This window comes from Miniopterus natalensis, chromosome 5 (genome assembly GCF_054644295.1).
Source record: "Miniopterus natalensis isolate mMinNat1 chromosome 5, mMinNat1.hap1, whole genome shotgun sequence".
Classification (NCBI taxonomy): Eukaryota; Metazoa; Chordata; class Mammalia; order Chiroptera; family Miniopteridae; genus Miniopterus; species Miniopterus natalensis.
This window is the reverse complement of record NC_142085.1, coordinates 63,207,372-63,224,350: the sequence shown is the minus strand read 5'-3', so window position 1 is coordinate 63,224,350 and position 16,979 is coordinate 63,207,372. Positions and strand designations below refer to the sequence as shown.

Here is a 16,979-nt window from a genome sequence, read left to right as displayed (position 1 = left end):
GTTTGTGTTTGAGGAAAAAAGGTGTAAATCTAGACTATCCCATTTTGTGTACATGTTCAAAACATTGTCAGTAATAATTTATAATGTAAAAACTTAAGACATTTCAATCTATTTCAAACGGAATAAACTTTTATTTGTGTGGAATGTATACTTGTGGTTAATGATATTTGGTTTTCTATGGGTGAAATGTATTGTCACATATGTACTTAGGAAATTTCCATCAAACTGAAAAGGATGACAAACATCAAGCTCTGAAAATTCATATACCAACATACTGAATTTCTAGATTAAACTAGTAAGACATATCATGTGTAGAGTAATTCTGAATATTCATTCCAATTTTTCAGATATCTACAATACCAAGTGGGAGTTCTGGATACCCTTTCTCCTTCCCTCAACAACCAAGCATGTTGAAAAATGTCTATTCTCCTTGCCCCCTGCTCACCTCCCATTCACTCCTTGCCCGGGTGCAGTCTGGCTTCTCTTACTACCACCCCACAGAATCAGCATTTGCCGCAGCCTCCAGTGACATCCTGGTTGCTGGACTTGGTGGATCTTGTCTTACTGTGGTACTTATTCCTCTCTGATTTACATCCCCTCTCTCTTGGTATTTCTCTCGTGTGTTCCTCCTGTCTCCTGGCCTTGCAGGCTTGTTTGTAAGCGCCCCTCCTCCATTTGTTTCCTTACCATTGATGTTCTCCAGCATTTTCATCTCACTCCACACGCTCATCAATTTCAGTAACATCAGCTGTCACTTGTTTGTGACAGCTCCCAAATCTGTCGGTCTAGGTCAGATCTTTTCCCTGAACTTGAATCCTGTGTATCTAACTCCCACTATATCTCACAAATGTATCAAATCAGTATGCCTAGAACTTTGTCCCCTCAAAAGGACAAATAGCACTAGTCTTTCTAATTTGGTAAATTGGAACCCTGGGAGTAATTCTCGATTAAGATTCCTTAACCCCTTATCTGTTACCAAGTCCCATTGGTTCCGCTCCCTTAATGTATCTTTAGTCCATCCCCTCCTCTTTACACCCATTTACAGATGCTAGGTTGAGGCACCTGCCATTTCTTGCCTGGATTGCCGGCCATTACAACCCCCTGACCGCGCTCCCTGCCTTGAGTCAGCCCACTAACCTACTGCCAAGATGATTGGTTTTTAAAATATGTCATTTAATTACATTTCATTGATTTCTCATTCTGGTCAGAATAATATCCAGAGTTCTTAGCAGAAAAGACCCCTTATCATTTGACTCCTGCCTACTTCTGAGCCTCATCCCTGACCACTCCCAGCCTTGTGTCTTATGTTCTATCTACACCTGAACTTTACCACCTGGTTGACTACCTCTCATCTTCAAAATGCTATAAATGGCTATGAATGCAAGCTTTTGACACCAGATCTAGGTTTGAAATGTTCTCATCTCTAGTTTCCTGATGGGCTTGTAAGAATGTAACTGAGAGAACATGTCATCGTCATCAGCTCAGATGTTTTGTCTTCTGAAAAGCCTTCCCTGATCTCTCTCTCCCCTTCTCTTACACACACAGACCCCCCCCCCACACACACATACTCTTTCCCACCCTATCCAAATTAGGCTCCTTTGCTGTATACTCTCACAACATGTGACGCACACTTCTTTCATAGAACTTATACAATTATATTGCCACTGTCTTTTGACATTTTTTGTCATTAGACTGTGAATGCTTAAAAGGCATATAATTGGCACTCAATAAAATTGTATTGAGTAGTATCATTTGAGCGGGTAAATTGTTAAGCCATTTTATGAACAGCTTTGACATGTAGGGAGCCTCTCTTAAGTGTACAGATGTGCTAATTCACATTTGGTTCTAACCTAATAATAGCCTATTTTATCACTTGCTTTAAAATTATTTATTTTGCCTGTGCCACCCTGTCATTTTCTGCAAACACCAATGGTGTGTATATGATTCTCATGTTCCATAGTCTGAACCCCGTGGTACTCAGTTCATTCAAGTTTATGTATTTACTGAGTATTCAAAATACTAATAGCAGTAATGAAAAAAGCTGGTGCCAATTATTGACCTTTATTTGTTTTAATTTTAGAAGGTAAATGAAGCAAAGAAAACTCAGCAAGAATATTATGAGTTGGAGCTAAAAAACCTGCAGAATAGATTGGAAGGGGAAGTGGCTCAATTAAATGAGGCCCATTCGAAGACTTTGGAAGAATTGGCTTGGAAGCACCATATGGCAATTGAGGCTGTCCACAGTAATGCAATTAAGGATAAGAGAAAACTGCAAATGGTAAGAAAAATGCAATTGAGGATTGCACTTAAATTGATGGAGTTCCTGTAATGATCCAGTGTGACCTATGTCGTGGAGTAATGAGCTGCTTCATTTTGATGGCTGCTGACTTGTAACTACTCTGTAAATCTTGGTTCAAAGAATAACATACATGAAAGCTCTTGATATGGGATATGGTTTATTAAGTTGATATGAGGCACTTCTATTTTGTAAGCCACAAGAGAAACACTCCTTTGATCTCGAGCTTTCTCTTCGTGAGACAGTAAGAGGTGTGCTCCTCAGGGACCCTCGGCTAGATGAAGCACTTACTCTCTTGTAGACAGTTTTCTTTCCTGGGAAAATGATTTGTTTTGTTTTCCCTCAATTAAGTACTAAGCTTGCTAATAGTAGTCCATTGACAGACAGTGTTGCATAGTAGATCTGGGCCTTACACGGTTTCCTCAATAAGCTAGAACTTACCAGTTCCCCATCCATATACTCCAGTACTTCCCATATACATCAAATTTTAATTGCATAGTCTTTAATTGCTTAATATGATGAGCTTATTAAGAGCAGGCACCATGTCTTATTGCATCTGTATCCAAGGTATTAAATACATGCCTGGGAAATAGTAAGTGTTCTTCAGTAAGTATCAGTTTTGCTGGTATTGCTCTTCATGTCTGGATTCTATACTTGCTAATTTTTCACTATGTTCCAGTCTAGCACTGAGTTCCAGAGTGTTACTGGATTTTTTAACAATGTAAATATAAAAGAATTCTGAATTTAAGAGACAGAATTTTTTCTTTATCTCATTAAATTATCATTTATATAACACATTTCTGGGTTTTTTACTACAACTTGATCTAGACCAAATAGTCTTACCATTTAAAAAATTACTTAACCGCTACATTGTAAGTTATTCAGAATGATAGAATTTAAGCCCCTGGGATTAATTAGATTCAGTATTAATTCTGATATTATTAACTATGGGTAAAGCTAATTTGGAGAAATAATTATCAAAATATAAGCAATGATCTTTTTCTTGGAGTCTTTGAAGTATATGATATTTGAAATTTTGTTAATCTTTTAAACATTCTTCTCCTTAAGGAACTGGAGGAACAATATAAAAAGGAGAAAGCAAACCTGGAAGAGGGTAAGAGTCAGCTTCAGCTGGAGCTGGAAGGCCTGAAGAAAGAACTGGAACACAAGCTGTGCACAGCCAGTCAGGAGGCAAGAGTTCTTTAGACCTGTCACCTGTGTTAGGTTTTTACCATAAAACCCTATTTGGTAACATTGTGTAAGTAGGGGAGCTTCAGTGACAGTAACGTCTAGGATAAAAAGAATCAAAAAATGATGCTGAATTATTCACAGTACATTGGTTATATCTCACCAGGTAAAAATTGACTACCAAACACATGAGACCCAAGGTGCTTTTGGAGGGAAAAGCAAAGCAAAGAATATCATTGTATAGAAGAAAACAAAGGAGGTTCCTCTGCCTTTTTGCAAAACATTGGCTTAGTATTCTCTACTCTGACTCCATTGAAAAAAGACTTCCCAAGTTCTAGATAGTAACATCTAAATTAATTTTACATAAAAATAGTATTAGTTAGCCTAGAAAAGCCTAAGAACAGAATAGAATAAAAATGTTACAAACCAAAAAGCTGTGCATAAATGAAAGGTAAAGAAAGTTTAAAATCATGATGTCGTGTGTTCTGCCCCTCTCTCTCTGGCCCTTGGTTCAGCTAGGCCTTAGAACAGTCTCAGTACTGTCCTCGTTTCCCTCCATTCCATTCACTGTTCTTGTAGATTGTGGACTGATCTTCCTTCAAATTCTTGTCTTGACCCCTCTTGTCTTGTCAGCTGTTCCTGCCTTCCTGGAGCCTTCTTTCCCAGCGGTCCTTAAGTCCTGCTTCCTCATCACTCTGCTTCTTCTCACAGAAACCACACCAAAATTCACAAGGGCCCATGGGGAGGCTAATAATTTGCTCTCAGTATTCTTTAATTATATTTAAACATTTATCCAGAGAAGATATCATTTGGGAGTGATAGAGACTGAGATTGTTATTGGTATTATTAACTCAGGCTCTCTTCTGTTGTCCAAGATAATCCACCACTGGCTCTAAATTTGCACGCCTCTCTTGGCAGAACGCAATCTTTGTAGTGTCCCACTCTCTTTAGAAGGCAGTTTAGTGACAATCTGTGTTTCTCATGCAGGTCCCCTGGAGTTCTACTCTCAATTCTAATGGCTTAAGTGTTCTTCAAGCCTACACACTCTAATCTTACTGAGAAGAGTTCTAATAAACATGTAATTGATTTTTCTTCTTAATGCATTTGCAGTTATATTTTAGCACCCTTACAATGCTTTGGTGCCATGTTGGAATGGCTCCCCAACAATCTGCCTGGCTCGTTTCTCCATATGCACTTACTTGTCTTTTCTTTAGCCTGGGACATCTGTCTATCATCTATCTATCTGTCTGTCTGTCTGTCTACCTATCTATCTATCGTCATCTGTCTACCTATTTATTTATTGGTCATTTTTTTCTGACTAGGCTTTCCAGAGATAAAAAGCATTAAGCATTCTTGTTTTGTTTTCTGCTCTTAAAGTAAAGGTTAACAACATTTCACAGTTAATTATGATGCTTCTCTAAAGTTTTGTTTTGTAAATTATCTTAATCAGGTTTGGGAATTCTCTTGTAATTCTAGTTTCTTAATTTAAAAACCCCACAAACTGATGTTGATTTTTCTGTATATATTGAGATCATACTTTTTTTCTTTAACTTGTTAACGTGGTACCTTATGTTAGTAAATTTTCTAATATTATATCAATGTGGGATTTCTAGAGTAAGTCCTAATTAGTCATGGAATATATATCTCTTTTATTTTTATTTTTTTATTTTGTTATCCTCACCCAAAGGTATTTTCTTTTTCCATTGCTTTTCAGAGAGAGTGGAAAGGAGGGAGGGAGGGAGAGAAAGACATCGATGTGAGAGAGACACATTGATTGGTTGCCTCCGCTAGGGCCCCAGCCAGGGCCGGGACTGAGCCTGCACCCAGGGTACATGTCCTGGGCTGGGATCGAACCTGGGACCCTTTAGTCCAAGGGCCGACTCTCTAACCACTGAGCCAAATAGGCTGGGACTATATATTTTTAAATCTAATAATAGATTTAGTTTGCTAATACTGATTTTAGAAATTTTGAGCCTAGGTTTGAGTAAGATTGTACTTTTCCTTCTTCACACCATCCTTTTCTGGTTTTGGAATCAAGGTTTTACTAGCCTCACATTCCCTTTTCTCTTCTCTGGAAGAGTTATATGAGATTGAAATGCTTTTTAAACTTTAATTGCTTTGTGTTAGAAATTGTGGTTGTATAGAACAGTTTTTGAAACTTCTTAAGGCTTTCAGCATTGTGACCTGGCACGTGAAAGAAAGGTAATGTTCTGGGTGCATCCAGTTGTTGAAAACAGTATAGTCTATGTGTCTGTTTATTAAATCAAGATTCTGAGCTATTTTCTTCAAAAATTCTGTATTCTTTTTTACTTTTATGTTCTTGACCAATTACTAAAACTGATTCTATGATGGTGGATTTCTTTCTTTACATTCTGTCAGTTTTGCTTTTTATATGTAGAGACTTTGTTATGTGCATACAAATATAAAATTGTTTTAGCTACTTAATCATCTTATTGGCTTAGTTTGTGTTGTCTATTATTGTATAACCAGCTTTCTTTTAGTTTGATGTGACTGGTATATCTTTTTCCATACCCGGACTTTCTGTTTTTGTGCATTCTTGTTTATATGTGCCTCTTGCCATCCACATATAGCTGCATTAAAAATATATATATATATACAGTCTGAAGTTTTTTGGCTTTTAAATAGTTTATTCCATTTACATTTACTATTTATTGGGTGGCAAGTAGATATATCTGTGGAAAGAATTAGGGCATACTTCATAAGTGTTTATTTACATGGTTGTCATGTAAGGGGGCAATCATAAATAAGGAGGTCTTTTTCCAAAAACAACAGATGAAGGCTATAATGACTATTTGAGTGCTCCTTCCAAACTCATCAAGAAAGATTCATCCAGTAAATTTACAACTAAAGAGGAGACTTTAGGAAAACAAATGTGACTGTTTTGCTAGTGGAATACAATGCGGTATATTAAAGGTACCCTATTTACTTGCAGGTTGGTCGCCTCCAAGACCTGGTAAGGAAAAGTGAACAAGGTCTGGGCTCTGCGGAAGGACTCATTGCTGGTCTTCAAGGCTCCCAAGAAAGACTTCAGAATGAGCTCGACTTGACTAAAGGCAGGCTGAAGGAGACCAAGGATGCTCTATTAAATGTTCAGGTACTTTCATAATCCTGCTGTAGTCTAAACATCAGCAAGGTAAAAGTATCATTTAGTCACTTTGCTTAAAGGTTATTAAAATCCCACTGCATATAATTTAGTGTATTAGTTTCCTAGGGCTGCCGTAACAAAGCATCTCAAATTGGGTGGCTTACCATAATAGGAATTTGTTCTCTCACAGTTCTGGAAGCTGAAAGTATAAACCAAGATGTTGTCAGGGCCATTTCCCTGTTAAATCTCCATGGGCAGACCCTTCCTGGCCTTTTCCACCTCATGGTAGCCCAAGGCATTCCTTGTGTTATGGCAGTGTAACTTCAGTTTCTTCCTCTGTCTTCACATGGCATTCTCCCTGGGTCCTCACATCTTACAAGGACTCCACCAGTCTTACTGAATTAAGGGCTCACCCTACTCCAGTATGACTTCATCTAAACTAATTGCATCTGTACTGACCCTATTTCCACATAAGGTCACATTTTGAGGTACTGGGGGTTAGGACTTCCACATATATTTTGGGGACACAGTTCAACCCATAACAGTGTGTATGGTTCTTTTATTGGTAAGAGTTAGAACTCTCATGTATAGCAACTAACTGATTCTCTGTGACTACCCCTATCAGAAAGGTCTGTCTTCCCCCTTCCATTCTCATGGAGCAGAGCAAATATTTAGACTGCTTTCGACAGGAGAGAAAATAATCCATAAAACTAGGAGAATAGTAGTCAGGGAGTTTTTTTTTTTCTTTTTCTTTCATACAGGTGAAGAAGTCAGATTGGCTCTGAAGTCAGATTGGTTGGGTATGAATTCAGGATCCACCACTTAGTGTATAACTTTTGGCATGTTAATTATTCTAAGCCTCAATTTCCTCATCAGATCATTGCTGGAGGGGCTGGGGAAAATAATAAACTTCACATCACTCTCGTAGTAATTAAATGAGATAAAACATTTACAGCACAGTGCTTAGCAAGATAGTAGGCACATAGTAAATGTTGCCGCCTTTTATTTAATATTTCAAAATTTTTTTAGCTTAGAATTGACATTTTAAAAGCATATAAATAAACTTTAGTGGATATAGCTTGTTTATGCATATATATAATCCTATTTATATTTTATCTAAGGTATAGTTATATTTTTTTATATATAAAACTTTGAATACTAATTCCATTCTGTTTTTAAATTCTGTGACAAAATAAACAGATTGATTCTCTTTGAATCTTTTTTCCTTCTGTTTACCTGTCCCTAGTGGCTATGTGAGATGAGCATTAATATGTAACAAGGAATAGATTGAAATTTAGAGCTTGTGTAATACACAACTTAAGATATTTATGTGATGCCAAACATACCGACCATAATCTCAGTGTTAGCATTCTGTGGTATAAAGCTGACTAAACTGTATTAAGATGTGTCCTTTCCATAGTCAGAAGTAACAGGAAGATGATGTTAAGGTAGTAAATATGGTGACAGATGATTATTCAACATCATGATGACCATTTCATAAGGTATATAAATGTTGAGTCACTTTGTTGTATACCTGAAACTAATATAATATTGTATATATCAGCGATACTTCAATAAAAAAATAAGGTAGTAAAAATATACTTTAAAATAAGCAGTTTAGATATTCTGAACAAATGTTGATAGACTATAAATTGTTTTGATATGGTACCTTGGAGGTTCTGTGTCCCTTGCTTTGCTGCACACCCGTTTTCTGCCTTCAGGGCATGTTATCCTGGTTGCCTTTCCCTCTCCACTCTCATTGTGGCGCTGAGAATTAGATTTAGGGATTCATTTTCAGTTCTTTAAGGTCCTTGCTCATATTTACATTGTTCTTCTGTGACGTAGTAGAACATAATACAAATGTTAGGCAAAACTCTATCATCGGTTCCTTTTTTGATCTGGACAGTTTTAATTCAGAAAATATAGGTGCTGCATCACTGTTTACCAGAACTTTGGGAAATTTCCTTAAGAGCAAGTGGGGTTTTTGTTTGTTTGTTTTTCTTTTTACCCTTTTTTCCACCCCAGTAATGTCTAATAAAAGTGCTGGGCATTCAGTAAAAGAGATATACTTTAAGTAATTCTGCTCCATCTAATGCTGATACCTGGGGTAGAAAAATAGTTCCCAGAGACAGAGTACTTAGTGAAGAGGATAGTTGGCTGAATTCAGTTTTCAGTACTTACTGCTTCATAGCCAGGCCAACAATACGGTATGGAATGGCAGTTTCCACATTGACTTGCTTCTTTCCCATTAATCTAGGATATACCCCTTCACAACTGCAGTTAGCAGGTGGGTGATCCAGAAAGGGTCATTGTGATAACAGGACAGACCATCATCTGTTCTTCCCTTATTACACTGCTGACAGGGACTGATGGTCGCCAGTGTTGTCTAAAAGGTCACCTCTGGCCCCAGGCTCCAGAGAGCCACTTGATTTATGCTAATCTAAACAGGATTTCATATCTGTCTTATCATATTACCATAACACTAAACTCAAGGACCACTGGTTTGAAGTTATATAATAAAAACACTCAGTAGCCTAAATTTCTCATAGTTTTAATCAGGTCAGTGGGGTATAGCTGTAATGTTTAAGCTTTGAATAAATAGCATACTTTTGAGTATGACTCTGAATGAATTTGAATACCGTATCCGTCTATGTAACATGTGTGCCTATAAAGAGAATTGACTAATAGTCACGTGCCCATGATGTGGAAGGTTTAGTTAAGATTATTAATTATACTGACTTTAAACTATTTAAAATTATTTTAAAGTTATAGACCTTAATAAAAGGTAGTTTACACAAGGACATTTAAATTATAAAATGTATACCGTATATTTTATTGTCAGAAAATCTCAAGTAATGATCATAGATATAGCACTATTAATTATTGTGCTGTAAGAATTTAAAGTTATAATGCACGCACTCTGCTATTTGAAATAACCAGCAGTAACTTTGCTTTTAAAGACTAGTCTTGACTGAAAAGTTTCTATTCTTCAGAGTGAGCTAGAACAAGAAAGGCAACAGCATGAAGAAACGCTTGCTGCCCTGAGAGGAGAGGAGAAGCTCAGAGTGGACAAAATGGCCCATGACTTAGAAATAAAATGGACTGAAAATCTTAGGTACTATTTTTACTCTGTAATGTAATCTCATCAATACAGATGTGCAGAAAATGTTTTTCTACTCTATGGCTTACACTGTCTTCCTGTTAAAGACATAGTAGCAGAATTTTCAATGAATTTTTCCCTTGATTAGATGCAGAGAAATTGGAATTCTTTTTTTCTCTCACTTGAATACAGATTGCTTTTTTCTGATTTCATTTCCTTGAATATAAAATAGGTAGAGTACTAACCTGAAGTCAGAAGACTTCTTTGTTCCAGCACCTATTCTGCCACTGATAAAACTGATAAACCATGATCTTGGGCAAGTTACCAGTTTACCTTATAGCCCCTAACTGTAAAGTAGTGGGCTCCTCTTCTGAGTTGATTTTTGAGGAGGATTGGTTAAGTACTTAGGAAACGTGAGCAACTATACTACAGTTACTGAGAGAAACAGTGCTCTTTATAAAGGAAACACATTTGTTTTATTCTAGACAAGAGTGTTGTAAACTTCGTGAAGAGCTAAGACTTCAACACGAAGAGGATAAGAAGGCGGCTATGTCTCAACTTCTGCAGTTAAAAGAGCGAGAGAAAAATGCAGCCAGGGACTCGTGGCAGAAGAAAGTAGAAGATCTCTTAAACCAGGTAGTTAAACGTCTGCACATCATGAAGTTTTACTTTCTTTGGCATTCTCTAGGTAGGGAAACACTATACAACATTGTGTTTTCGTTCAGTGTATTTTGTTATTTTTTTCTTTTAAATTTTATTTTTCAATTATAGTTTACATCTGGTATTATTTTGTTTTAGTTTCAGGTGTACAACATAGTGGTTAGAGTTTGTAATCATATACTTTACAAAGTGATCCCCTCGATATTTTAGGTACACACCTTGTACCATACACAGTGATTAAAATGCCCATCAGTAGACAGATGGATAAAAAAAGTTATGGTACATATATACAATGGAATATTACTTGGCCATAAAGCAAAGAATGAAATCCTACCATTTGCTACAGCATGGATGAACCTAGAGGGTATTATGCTAAGTGATATTAGTCAGAGAAAGACAAATACCATATGATGTTACTTATATGGGAACAAAAAGAACAAAACAAATGAACAAATAAAATAGAACAGGCTCATAGATACAGAGAACAGACTGATGGTTGACAGATGGGAGGGAGGCTGAGTGAAAAACTAACAAGAAGCTTAAGATGCTTTAAAGCAAATTGACTGTTATATAGGGCATCAGTTTTTATTAATGTGGATTTTGTTCATGTAGAATGCTTGCCAAATAATACTTTTGCGTATCCAGTATTCTTTCAAGCAGACACTTACTTGGGATGATCTCAGCCAGTCTTGTTTAAATACCGTCATCAGTGGCTTACAAAGTTAAATCTCCAGCCTTGACCTCTTACCCTGAACTCACAATCACTTGGTTGGCTAGTAGGCATCTCAGAGTTGGCATGTCTGACTCAGAAGTATTGATTCACACTCTCCATCGATCATCCCAACGTCTTCAGTTCTTGGCACTGCTTGTTGCTCAAAACAAAAAAAATGAAGAGTCATCCTTGATTTCTCTCTTTTTGTTTTTACCTCTCTCATCATCTGTCAGTCTTCCTTATTCCACCTCCAAAACATACCTAGCTCCGTCCGCTCCATTTCCCCTAGTAAACACTAGTCCAAGCCACTCTTATAACGGCCTCCTACATAACCTCCCCAATTTCACCTTTCTCACAGCACTCAGTGATCTTTTATGATGTATGTCAGATCCTGCCATTCCCCTGCTTAAAATTCTCTCAAGGCACTTCCTTGAATTAAGGCTGTATTCTGACTCTATTGTCCAACAAGACCTTAAACCATCATGCCCCTGCGGGTGTCTCTCATCTCATTTCAGCCTTACACACAGCACCCCCCCCCCCCCCACAGGCACGTGCTCAGTTACTCTGAGCTTACTTCCACCTCAGGGTGTTTGTGCTCTTCCCCAAGATCATCTCATTTTGTGCTGGCTCCTTCATTCATTCCCAGTTAAATGTCACTTCTTTCAAAACATCTGTCTTTGCCATCAACCCAGTATCGCCTCCAGTCATTTCCTATTACAGCAAATTTCTTTTTTTAAATAATATTTATCATGAACTTTTTTTCTTGTTTTTTGTGTGTTTTTGTTTTACGATGTTATTCAGTCATCTATCTCACTCTGCTTATGACATTTCCTGGAATATAGTAGTACCATAATGTTTTTTAAATGAGTAATAAAATGAATACTTCATTTATGTATTAACCAATAACGGTATTGCCACCCAACAGCACTAGTTGTGCCTTTCCTGATTGTGAGGTAAGTCACCCAGGTCACAGCTTAGGGACCATTCCTTTTGGTTTAGGTAATTCCATGGCCTGCAACAATATGTTGACAGAGGTGGTTGCCATTTGAGTTTAGACTCAAGTATTCTTCAGCTGTAGAAAGTCTAAAATCCCTAAGGGAACACCTGGCATTCCACTCTGATTTGTTATGTTGGTTAGTTTTTCAGTTCATTCAGGAATCCCCAACAACACACATATTTTTGTATTGTGATAAATTTAAGAGTGAAAAGTAAAATCTACTTCATAAGCAAATGCCATACATTTTAGATTAACTTCTAGTACTAGGACGTCAGTTCTGACAACTACAAAAAGGTAAAAAACTATAATTAAAAATCCCTCAGCTTTTCTTAAGTTTTATGCAATCTAGAGAAGTTAAGTGTCTCATTAGTATATAAAGAATATTAATAGTATGAGAAAGAATAGGAAAAAAGTAAAAAATAAAATTAATAAGCTTAATATGTATAAAAGTGTGAGGAAGTTTAGATTGAGAAGTCGTGGAGTAATCAAATAGAAAGTTAATCGTTTTTCTCAACTTATTTTTTTCAACTCTAGTAAACTCTACCCTAGAATATGTTAGTCTAAGTTATTAGTAAAAAATTGTCTACCAAATTAAACCTGGCTTTACATTGGGACAGGCCAAGGAATAATCACATTATGGAAAAAGATAATTCTGTTCTGTCTGAAAATTTGATTATTGCCCAAAGTCAACACCATTTTACAGGAACTTTTCTATTTATATTAGTAATAAAAATTTTAAATGTTATTTTGTATTTTTGGAGGGCAAAAAAGTAAAGTAGTTAAAACAGAAATCACATTTGTTTTTCATATTTGGGGGGAGGGAGAGTGCCTAGTGGTTTTCCCAGTGGTTTATCACTCAAAATATCATTGAGCTTCTGAAAAAGGAACCCAGGTCATAAATAACTTTTCCAAATATGTCCTAGATAATAGGATCAAAAAGATATGAATGCATCTTTTTTTTCTTTCCCCCAGTACTAAACCAGGTTATAGTGAGTCTTCACATTTTTCAATGCTTATCTCTTATTTATTTTCTGGCCCCAAAATCATGTAGTCAGTCAAGTTAGTGCTCCCTTCTCATCTGCTCATTTCTCTTAAGAGAAGTCTTTCATGAACCAACATTAATACTGAGTGTAATACTTTGAAGCAATAGATTGTAGATTTCTGGGAGGAATTTAGGGCAGTGATATGCCTTCTAGGTCCTTCAGTAACCATCATCTTTTTTTTTTTTTTTTAATTTCTTTATTGATTTCAGAGAGAGAAAGGGAGAGAGAGAGAAACATCAATGATGAGAGTCATTGATCAGCTGCCTCCTGCACGCCCCCTGCTGGGGATCGAGCCCGAAACCTGGGCATGTGCCCTGACCGGGAATCAAACCATGATCTCCTGGATCCTAGGTCAATGCTCAGCTGCTGAGTCACACCCAGCCGGGCAGTAACTACCATCTTTTAAACTGGACTCTGATTTATATGTACTGGCCTTTGGTATTTTGCATAGGTAAGTCTGCCGGCCCACAAACATCAGACTCTGTTTTAAAAGACTACAGATAATTTAGACTGTAAGTCTTAAATTTCTTTTTGTATGATTTCTTCTTCAGAACTGTTTTCAACTTATTTTTTCTTGAGTATATTATAATTAATGTTCTGTGCTTTACTCTCCCTTTTACCCTCTCTTTCTTTCACTTAGTTGATTTCTGAATGTTTCTCTTTATTCCTGTGATCTTTTCTTCATAGCGGCACTCTCTGGGTGAAGCTTTGCATAAATCTGTCAACAATGTAAGTGAGCGGCACTTACAGTTTGTATACAAGGGCATGTTGCACTTTTGGTTTTGCATAAACATCATCACTGCTTTAAAGCTTAAACTTATATAAAAATGCACTTTGACATTCAATAAGATATGTTTTGAATATGAGTAATAAAAGCTTCTAACTTTCAGCCATTCATTTGTGTATGTGCATACATCTACCACATTGTATAAATGAGCTTATATTTTATTATGAAGCCAAGCAAGATTTTACATGTCACACACAAAATTTATTATTTTAATGTTTACTTTGTGAGATACAGTAATGTTTTTGAAAAACTGTTAACTAGTTGACTAGCATAAAATTGGAAATGAATAGAAATGTATTTCTTCTTTTGTTAAACTAGTTTATTTTTTCAAAAAATTAGTATCAATAGACTTTTTTAAAAATTGATTTTAGAGTGAGAGGAAGGGAGAGGGAGGGAGGGAAAGAGGGGAAGAAATATTGATGTGAGAGAGAAACACTGATCAGTTGTCTCCTGCAGGCACCCCAGCCAGGGAATGCAGCCCAAAGCCAGAGCCCTGACTGGGAATTAAACTGGCAGCCTTTCAGTGTTCGGGACCATGCTCAACTAGCTGAGCCACACCAGCAGGGCTATTTTTTATTTAAAAGGTTTAGATAGTTGTTAAGGTTCAGAATATGTCTTACATTTTAATGTTATAATTATTAAAAAATTTAGAGTGGAGTAAAACCGTTTCCTAAGAATTAGCAAAGCTATTGTTTTTTCCCTATGTACACTCAAGCATACAGAAATTTAGGTTCAAAACAATGTTCTATTTAAACACTGATTTAACATTTTTTTCTTTATATATGAAAAGAAAAAATGAGATTTATTTTAACATCAAATCATTGCCCAACTTGTTCTTTAAAATAAGAAAAGAAAGTTAAACATTACTGAATATTTTTCTTGCTATTCAAGGGCAGAGTTGAGCAAACTTTTCCTGAAAGGGGCCAGCTAGTAAACACCTTGGGCATTGAGGGCCATGCGGTTTATGTAGCAGCTGCTGGACTCTGATGCTGTAGGGCGAAAACAGCCAAAGACAGACATATGTAAATGAGTCCATGTGGGTGTGTCCCAATAAAACTTAATTTACAAAAACAGGCAATCGTTCCCCAATTCCTGTCCTAGAGGAACCAAAGCTTTGAGTCTTGAGATATCCTGTGAAATTTTGATTCTTCTAGAGTGGAACTATTTCCTCATATCTCCCTAATTTCTTTCTACTATGCAAGAAAATAAAAATTTTACCTGTCTTTCATATTCAACTTTGCTTTCTGCATTAAAAAATAATTAGAAATACACAAATACATTTAACATCATTTTCCTTAATATATTTAAAAATAACCAACACAGATATTTATCTCAATATTGGTGAAGTAAGGATACATTTAGAAGTTCTTTTTAACAGTCATATAGAACCTAGTAAGAATTTTAGCATAACCCAAAAGGATTAATATTCTTTTTTGACAAATGTGCTAATTGACATAGAAATAAGAACTTAAATAAGATATAATTATTGCCAAAATTAATTGACTTGTACTTTAGAACACTTGTAACAACAGTCCCTTTTTCCTTAACAGTTATAAATGGAAAGGTGTTCATTAAAATAAAAACTATCTTAATGAAGTTAAATCTGTTAGTAACTAGAATGGGAATGCCTTGATTCATCTACAGAAAAAGTAAAAGGTGTTCGTAACACAATGAAATCTCCATTAATTAATTCTCCTTTGTAACATCATAGTCATTGAGGATCAACTCTTCACTCTGTCATTATTCAAACAAAATATGATACCCACCCCCTCCACATGTTGTCTTGACCCAGCCTTCCATGCAAAAACTTTCCATTCTATACATCTGGTTCTAAAGCACATGTGATTATTGATACTTCTGTTCCTTATGAAAGCTTTCTAATTTTTTTCAACTAAGAATGAGAGGACAAATGGGAACATATTGCAGAAATATCTTAGGGACATCAAGTAGGCATTATTTAGAGGCTCTTAATTGACAGACTCATTTTATATGTCTTCTTAGAAAATACCAAAAAATTATGAACAATTCAGAATTTCTTTAGAATGGTCATAATTTCACAAGCTTAAATTTACTTTTCTTAGCTAGACTCTTCAAAACTAGCAAATTAGTGGTTTAGAAAGAGAAAACTATGAGAGAATTAAAATAGGCACTTTTCAAACATTTTACATGAGCATTCATGTATGTTGTTACATAGTAATAAATTATCCTTACTGTCATCTACTAAGCCTATGTTAGCAGTTTTTAATATTGCTTTATATATTTGAGAGTATTGAACTAAATATTAATATCATATGGTTTAGACTTTCTAATAATTTTTTACCTTTCTTGTCAAAAGTGTTAAGTATTCTAGCTCAAAATCCCACAATTCCATACTTATTTCACTGAAAAAAAAATTATATTTACACATCCTATTTTTTCAAAATTTTTCTCTTAAAAATTTTTTTTGTCACAAAATTGAGTGAATCCTCACACAAAAACCCTGCCCTACAAAAACAAATCATTTTTCAAAAACCATGATTTATATACAGCCTTCCTCAAAAAATACACAGATAACCATTTATTGATATAAAAGCTGCAGTAGAGAAGGCCATAGGTAGTATTACTTGAGGAAAATAAAATTTTATTTTGTTTTCTGTCTTGACCTCATAAAATGAACTGAGAGCAGAGGATAAGTAGAAGGCCAGTATTTCAAAGACTTCCCTAGACATTGCCTTAAGATTGTCATAAAAGCAGCAGCCAAAATCTTTAGTTTTGTGACGTCCAGAGCAACGGTTCTCAACTGTGACTGTGCATGAAGGCCATCTGTGAAACTTAAAGAGAGAGAGGTGCAGCCTTGCAATAGACTCATGTGTGTGCATGTTCTGACCATTCTTTTTTTTTTGTTTGGGGGGAATTTTGTGTATGTGCAATATTTGTAACATCAAAACTATGTGAGATGATCCAAATTTCCATCAGGAAGGATTATAGTAATTTATTGTGGATTATATTCTGGAATTATGTCTGTTAGGATGCATTTGGCTACAAACAGCAGAACACCCAGTTAACAGTGGCTTAAGCTGTCAAGATAATTTAATTAAGAACTCAGATATT

The 16,979-nt window shown here is 35.9% G+C and overlaps 1 protein-coding gene across 4 annotated transcripts in view; it reads left to right on the top strand.

The window, feature by feature from the left end:
* FAM184A (family with sequence similarity 184 member A) overlaps positions 1–16,979 on the top strand; it is a 75,915-nt gene that overhangs the window by 33,879 nt on the left and 25,057 nt on the right. For 3 of the 4 annotated variants that reach the window (XM_087817586.1, XM_087817585.1, XM_087817584.1), the window contains exons 5-9: positions 2,081–2,278; positions 3,365–3,487; positions 6,438–6,599; positions 9,584–9,705; positions 10,176–10,326. In XM_087817586.1, the coding sequence (XP_087673712.1) occupies positions 2,081–2,278; positions 3,365–3,487; positions 6,438–6,599; positions 9,584–9,705; positions 10,176–10,326 (756 nt within the window). Of the gene's footprint in view, positions 1–347; positions 570–2,080; positions 2,279–3,364; positions 3,488–6,437; positions 6,600–9,583; positions 9,706–10,175; positions 10,327–16,979 lie in introns of all 4 variants that reach the window. The other variant, XM_087817587.1, reaches the window with a different exon arrangement.